The sequence below is a fragment of the Otolemur garnettii genome, unplaced genomic scaffold, assembly GCF_000181295.1.
Source record: "Otolemur garnettii isolate 467f Iridium unplaced genomic scaffold, OtoGar3 scaffold00135, whole genome shotgun sequence".
Lineage (NCBI taxonomy): Eukaryota > Metazoa > Chordata > Mammalia > Primates > Galagidae > Otolemur > Otolemur garnettii.
Window position 1 is genome coordinate 4478023 of NW_003852530.1, and position 7871 is coordinate 4485893.

At 46.0% G+C, this 7871-nt stretch overlaps 1 protein-coding gene across 1 annotated transcript in view; it reads left to right on the forward strand.

The window, feature by feature from the left end:
- Nucleotides 1-7871, forward strand: part of GPATCH1 (G-patch domain containing 1) — a 51241-nt gene extending 43370 nt beyond the window's left edge. The window contains exons 17-20 of the mRNA XM_003798431.3: nucleotides 1548-1658; nucleotides 4146-4243; nucleotides 5045-5190; nucleotides 7627-7871. Of these exons, the coding sequence (XP_003798479.1) occupies nucleotides 1548-1658; nucleotides 4146-4243; nucleotides 5045-5190; nucleotides 7627-7657 (386 nt within the window). The 3' untranslated portion in view covers nucleotides 7658-7871. The remainder of the gene's footprint in view (nucleotides 1-1547; nucleotides 1659-4145; nucleotides 4244-5044; nucleotides 5191-7626) is intronic.

Here is a 7871-nt window from a genome sequence, read left to right on the forward strand (position 1 = left end):
CAGCAACCTCCAACTCCTGGGCTCAAGCGAGTCTCCTGCCTCTGCCTCCCAAGTAGCTGGGACCACAGGCGCCTGCCACAATGCCCAGCTGTTTTTTGGTTGCAGCCATCATTGTTGTTTGGTGGGCCCAGGCTGGATTCGAACCCGCCACCTTAGGTGTACGTGGCTGGTGCCTTAGCCACTTGAGCCACAGGCGCTGAGCCAGAGCAGTGTTTTTCAACCTTTTTTTAATCTTATGGCACACTTTGAACCTATAGTTAAACTTCCATGGCACACTTAAATTATGTTGATCAGAAAAAAGATTGAAAAAAAGAATATGCTTACTATGCTTTGAATTTCTTTTGAAAATAATTTAATTCATGAAAAAATTTCGAGGCATACCTGAGATCCTCCTGAGGCACACAGTGTGCCACCGCACAGCAGGTGAAAGGCACTGTCTTAGAGGTTCTGTCTGCTCCTGTCAGTTGATGGTGGACTTGGGGGTAATTTTTCTTTTTTTTGAGACAGAGTCTCACTATGTCACCATCGGTAGAATGCCATGGCTTCACACCTCACAGCAACCTCGTATTCTTGGGCTTAAGCTATTCTCCTGCCTTAGCCTCCCAAGTAGCTGGGACTATTGGCACCTGCCTCAATGCCCGGCTATTTTTTGTTGCAGTTGTCATTGTTGTTTAGCTGGCCCCGAGCTGGGTTCAAACCTGCTAGCCTCGGTGTATGTGGCTGGCACCCTACCCACTGAGTATGGGTGCCGCCTAATTTTTGAGGGCTTTTATACAAAAAATTACATAGAAATATAAAATATTTTCCCCCCTTAGGTGATTGTGAATATCATCAGAATTTCTTTTCTTTTCTTTTTTTTTTTTTTTTGCAGTTTTTGGCCGGGGCTGGGTTTGAACACACCACCTCTGGCATATGGAGCTGGCGCCCTACTCCTTGAGCCACAGGCCCCACCCCAGCCTATTTCTTTTTTCTATGGGGAAAAATAACACATTTTTTTATTGCAAAGTCAAATATACCTGAATTTAAAATTTTTGAAAGTATAGAAATGTAGAAAGCTTGATTCTCTGTCATTCCATATCCCAGAAGTAACCACTGTTAACATTTTGATGTGTTTTACAGACTTTTTCCATTTTTATATATCTTCTATCTGTAAACCTTGTACCCTGCTTAAAAAACAAGGTCATTATTGCAACATGATCATATATCTTTGGGTTTTTTTCTATGATTACTAATTTTGAGAGGAATTATTCTCCCTCATTTTTCTGGGATGGGACACAGTCTCATATCCCTGCATGTAAGTTTTGATTTCTTCTCCGACGGCCCTTTCCCGGGGACATGTTTGGACTCTCGTTCAGGTGTAAGGGAGTCCAGAGTGTGTGCTCCTTGGTACCCTCCCCTCCCGTGCTGGGGCCCTGGATGCATGTGGCCTAGGTAAGCCAAGTGGTAAAGAAAAGCACGCGTTATCTGGTGGCAACAGACGTTAATGAGAGACTCGGGCACATTAATATTGGGCAGGTGAATGAAATTAATAACCTGGTGTTTTCCAGCTCCTGAGCCAGCTCCCCATGAGCCACCGGCACCTTCGTTCCCTATACAAAAGATGCAGATTGAAGAAAGAGAAGAGTTCGGCCCTCGCCTGCCCCCGGTCTTCTGCCCCAGTGAGTGCGGGCCTCTCTGGGTCTCCTCTCTGATGATGCTGTCACCCGTCTATCTCCCTGAGGCCGACCATGCCTGTGCATTGTGTCTGATTTATCTGTTTTCAGGCCTGCTTGGAAGCCCCTCTTCACCTAGTGTCTAAGTATTTGTTGGTGCTGTGTAGCTTCAGAGACCATGAAACTGTTTTTCCTTAATTTCAGATTTTTACAGTAGGATCCTAAATTTTCCTAGATTTTTATAGTAGGATCCTAAATTTTCATGTCCAACACAGCTTAAGGAAAAAGAGAGAAAGAAAAAAGTAAAAAATCTAGCATAGAAAGATGGGAGGGAATAGCCGGGAGAGTATTTTAAGATTCTTTTTCACTTTGGCTATAGCAAATAAAATATTTTTTATTTTTTTATTTTTGAGACAGAGTCTCACTCTGGCACCCTGGGTAGAGTGTGGTGGCATCATCACAGCTCACAGCAACCTCAAACTCCTGGGCTCAGGTGATCCTCTTACCTCAGCCTCCCAAGTAGCTGGGACCATAGGCACCTGTACAATGCCTGGCTAATTTTTCTATTTTTAGTAGACATGGGGTCTCACTCTTGCTCAGGCTGGTTCTGAGCTCAAGGGATCTACCCACCTCTGCCTCCCAGAATGCCGAGATCACAGATGTGGGCCACCATTCCCGGCAAGAAGTGATTTTTCAAACACTAGCATTAAATGAAAAGCTTGGAGAGGTCAAATTTTGAAAAATCTGAGGACTAGAAGATTGCAGATGCCTCCTAACTGGGTCTGGAAAATATCCAGACTCCTGAAACGCCTTGAAGAAATGACTTCCTGGCTTGCTTTGCTTCTCCCATTGTGAATGTTTGTTGGTTTTGAGTACCTGAAATTAATGGTTTTGAGTACCGTGGAAACGTTTTGGTCTGAATTTGGAGGTAGAGAATCTCGGTACATGCAGTTTCTTTGGTTATTTTGAATGATTACATACATGAGATTGTTTCAATGCTATTATTTTAGTGTTCCACTTATAAGACAAATTCTTACCAAATGTGTTTTTGATAAGGGAAGACGATGTAAGAAGAGCTGACATTTATGTGCCAGATGCTGGGATATGGGGTTCACATGCATGGCCCTGTCTAATCCAGTCAGGTTCCTAGAAGTGTGCTCCCAGCCCCCAGGCTGCAGACAGCATTGGTGTGTGGCCTGTTATGAACTGGGCTGCACAGCAGGTGTGCACTGGGGAGGATGGGGCTCCCCATGCTCATCTAACCTCTGCCTCCTGTCAGATCAGGGGTACATTAGATTGTCATAGGAACACGAACCCTGTAGGTGTGAGGGATCTGAGTTTCTAGCTCCTTATGAGAATCTAGTCCCCACCCCCTATACTCCAGTCTGTGGAAAATTGTCTTCCATGAATCTGGTCCCTGGTGCCAAGATGGTGGGGACTGAGAGGTCAAAGACCAAAAATAAAAGATTATTCTGAACATGCATGAAAGGAAATGGAGTCCAGGTTCTGTGTAGGTAACAGCGGCCTTTATTCCCACCTGGGTGCCTGTGAGCTGAGTTGGAGAAGGAAGTCAGCACGTGGGTTAAGGTGAATGGAAACTTAGAGGGTGGGGGGGTGGGATTGGCTCATTTACTCTTTCCTGGGTGGGACGTTCATGTGTTCATTTCTTCCTGGGTGGAGGGTGGGTTTTGTCTGACTTTATCAGGGACCACCACCCTAAAAGGATAGGGATTCTTATTATCCCCATTTTCTGGTGGGGAAACTGGGACTTGGAGGGGTTTTGCAATGCATGAAAGGTCGCAGAGCTGGTGGCAGAGCTGAGTTTCCAGTGCTGGTCGTCTCTGCACTTGCCTGAAGAGAAGGCTTCTGGCCACTGGTCGGCCTTTACCTCATCTGGCAGATAAGGCTGTGGTGGGATACTGATCGGATTGTTGAAGTGTCTAGCAGTTGTCTAAATGTAGCTATAGGCTCGGCGCCTATAGCTCAACCGGCTAAGGCGCCAGCCACGTACACCTAGGGTGGCGGGTTCGAATCCCCAGCCCGGACCCGCCAAACAACAATGACGGCTGCAACCAAAAAATAGCCGGGCGCTGTGGCGGGCGCCTGTGGTCCCAGCTACTTGGGAGGCGGAGGCAGGAGACTCGCTTGAGCCCGGGAGTTGGAGGTTGCTGTGAGCTGTAATGCCACGGCACTCTACCCAGGGGGACAGCTTGAGGCTCTGTCTCAAAAAAAAAACAAAAAATAAATGTAGCTATAGATGAGTGTGCTGACCTGTCTATCAGTGGGGCAGATACAAATCAAAGGGCCAATGATAAACATCTGTCTCCATCAGGCTCCTAATTTGGTAATTTAGAAACTTAATTTTTTTTTTTTATCCTTTATGGCTCAAGCTTTTTTTTTTTTTTTTTATTTCTTATAGCATAGAAACTTACTTTTTAGAACAGTTTTTATTTTTTCCCTATAGGTCTTGTGCTTATCACATTTGTGTTTCAGATGCTCGTCAGAAACCCAAGGAACCTCAGAAAGAGAAACACAAGAAGAACAAAGAAAAACATAAGGCTAAGAAAGACCACAAACGAAAGAAGGAGAAGGTGAGAAACTTGGGGGTCCCAGGACCTGGGGGTCTCAGCCCAAGTCTGTCAGCCCGAGGGGCCCCCAGCAGCTCCCAGCACCACTCCTCAGCCATGGGGGCACTTGTGATGAGGGCGTGCAGGTCTCTCTCTGCCTTCACAAGAATGTTCAGTTTTCAGAAACTTTGTTGTTCTTTCTAAGCAGAATATTCTAATTTGTTCAGTTATTCATTCATTTATTTATTTATTTTTGAGACAAAGTCTCACTATGTCACCCTCGGCAGAGTGCCATGGCATCACAGCTCACAGCAACCTCAAATTCTTGGGCTTAAGTGATTCTCTTGCCTCAGCCTCCCAAGTAGCTGGGACTTTAGGCGCCTGCCACAATACCCAGCTATTTTTTGTTGCAGTTGTCATTGTTTAGTTGCCCGGGGCCGGGTTTGAACCTGCCATCCTCAGTGTATGTGGCTGGTGCTATAACCATTGTGGACGCCAAGCCTAAAAAAAATTTTTTTTAACTCCACCTGTAATCCCAGTATTCTGGGATCTCCTGAGCTCAGGAGTTCAAGACCAGCCTGAGCAACAATGAGACCCCGACTCTAAAAATAGCTGGATGTTGTGGCAGGTGCCTGAGTTTGAGGTTGCTGTGAGCTGTGACACCATAGCACTATCCCCAGGGTGACAGAGTGAGACTCTGTCTTAGAAAAACAAAGAAAATTTGTTTATTAATGGCTCCATCAACCAAATCCCTCATTAGCCTGTTCTTATACTGAATTAGGAGGAGGATACTCATTTGTCCCCACACCCTTTTTTTCCTTACAGAAAAAGAAACACAGGAAGCACAAACACAAAGGCAAGCAAAAGAAAAAAACAGAGAAAAGCAGCAGTTCTGACAGCAGTGACAGCAGTGACGGCCAGAGTGACGAGGAAGGGGGCGGGGACGTGTCCCCACAGGAGCTGCTGAGACGGTAGCTGCCGGAGCACAGAGTTCTCATAGTGCTTATGGGCAAATGTCAGAAATGAGCAATTTGTACATTAATTAGGCTTTAAAATTTTTTGATATTTAATTAATATGTGGCTATATTATCATTATGAAAATTCAGACCTTACAGTAATTCTTTTTTTTGAGACAGAATAATCCTCCTCCCTCAGCCTCCTGAGTAGATGGGACTACAGGTGCCCCCTACAATGCCTGCTTAATTTTTCTGTTTTTAGTAGAGAAGGGGTCTCACTTTGCTCAGGCTGGTCTCGAACTCCTGAGCTCAAGTGATCTACCCAACTCAGCCTCCCGGAGTACTGGGATTACAGGTGTGAGTCAGCGCACTCAGCCCACTAATTTTAATTTCTGGTGTTCTCCATTTTACCAATTTTTTTGTTGTTTGATATCTTTACAATTTTATCTTTCAAAAGCCTTTCTTAACCCAAGGTTTTATATATATGTATAACATAGAAATACATACACACATACAACACACACACTTCCACAATGCTTTTATAGTTTTGTTTTCGTTTAATCTATTTGGATTGTTTGGTTTTATTTTTTATGAACAAAGTAAACTCTGACTTACTTTTCTCCAAATAGATGGCCCATTGTAGCAGTCAGGGTAAGTGAGCCAGGTGCAGGTGACATAAGCCTCCAAAGCCCAGTGGCTTAGCAAATGACCATCAATATAACTGAGGATGTCTCTCTGGGTTTCAGTGGCTTAGCAAATGAACCAATATAACTGAGGATGTCCCTCTGGGTCCCAGTTTGCTTCTGGTTCAGAGTGGTCTTTGTAGGAGGGAGACGGGTTGGAGGGTGGCCTGAGGTTGTCCTGGTACTGCCTGGAATTACCATGGCCTCGTCCCCTTGTTCTTTTTCATTTATTTCTTGAAAATGGACAGTATATTCTCATGTTCAAAAAAAAATAGGAAGGATGTGAGCATTTGGATTTTATGCAGAGTCCCCTGAAGTAGCTGTGCTGATTCATGGGTCCCTGTCCTGGTGTGTGAGTGGGACAGGGATGGAGGACTGTGGAGGTGCAGTGCCACACTCATTTACTGCTCATGCCACCCTACAAGGTCATCCTCAGTCACTCCATCTCACAGACGGGGAAAGGAAGGTACAGGACAAGAAACATCTTGTCCAAGCCCACGGAACCTCACCAAGGCCTCGTTTGATCACTGTGGCCGGTTTTGACCTCCTGATGAGTCATTCTGCAGAATGACTTGCACCCACATATGGGGCACACAGGTGGGAGCCTCTCAGCGTCCCCGAGGCAGGGGGTGCTGGACTGGAGCACCGCGCAGCAGTTAGGAAACATAGCTGGTGGCTGTGGGCTGATCAGCATCTAAAACTATTGTTGTGAGACCAAAAGCTGAAGAATAGCATACGTTCCGTACTGATGGTATTAGTTTCTTCAGGCTGGGTGCAGTAGCTCAAGCTTGTAATCCCAGCAATCTGGGAGGCTGAGCCAGGTGGATTACCTGAGCTCAGGAGTTCAAGACCAGACTTACCAAGAGCAAGACCCCATCTTTAAAGAAAAAAAAAAGTTGCCCTCAGGCCTTTGGATTTCCCTGTGTGCTTATACATAGGTATGAACATTCTTGCATAGGAAGAGGCTGGTGGGATTCTTACCACACGTGACCCCCTTTACTGCTGAGGAAGGGCCTGGGATGGGTGGAAGGGAGGGTCTAGGGAATGAAGTATATTTAAATATTATGCTTGTGGTTGCTAAAGGTATAATTCCCATAGCCCCTCATCCCCAACACTCTCAACCTCTCCCCAAAAAGCTGAAGGAGGCCCCATAGTCAGAGGAGTACCTTGCTCCATGCTGGGTACTGCCTGTCTCTGTCTGTCTCCTGGAAGGGGTGTTTGAAGGTCTTAACCATGGAGGCCTTTTTTTTTTGAGACAGAGTTTCAAGCTGTCACCCTGGGTAGAGTGCTGTGGCATCGCAGCTCACAGCAACCTCAAACTCCTGGGCTTAAGTGATTCTTTTGCCTCAGCTTCCCAAGTAGCTGGGACTATAGGCACCCGCCACCATGCCCGGCTATTTTTTGGTTGAGGTTGTCACTGTTGTTTGGCTGGCCCAGGCTGGATTCGAACCCACCAACTCTGGTGTATGTGACTGATGCCCTAGCCACTGAGCTACAGGCACTGAGCCCATAGGGGTCTTATCTGCACCCCCAGCTCCTGGCATGGGGTCTCACACTTGGCGAGAGCCCCTGACACTTGTCTTCGGGGCAGTGCAACCTGCTGTGGTTGGAATTGCAATCTGCCCCCTCCACCCCTTCCCAGGGACACCAGTCCTATAGCTGCCTAGGTTAGTTTTCCCCATTGCAGAATCTCAGCTCACCGGGAGCTGTTTGGGTTTCCAATTCAAATCTAACGCCCTTTCCCTCTCTTTTCTGCTTGCTTTTCTAGGCTGAAATGTCTCCCGCTAAGGAGGCAGTGATCGGATTCCACCCGGCCTCATCCCAGAAACAGATCTCTTCCCTGACAGAAGCTCATCGATTGTTCGGTTAACATGTTGTACAGATTGTGTTTATATGTAAATTCCTGCTGTAAAATAATTTTTGACACCTTGACATTTCGAAGACACCTTGAAAGGTGCAGGAACAACTTTCTGTTTCTGTATCTAATTTCAGTTAGTGTCAGAGGAAAATATA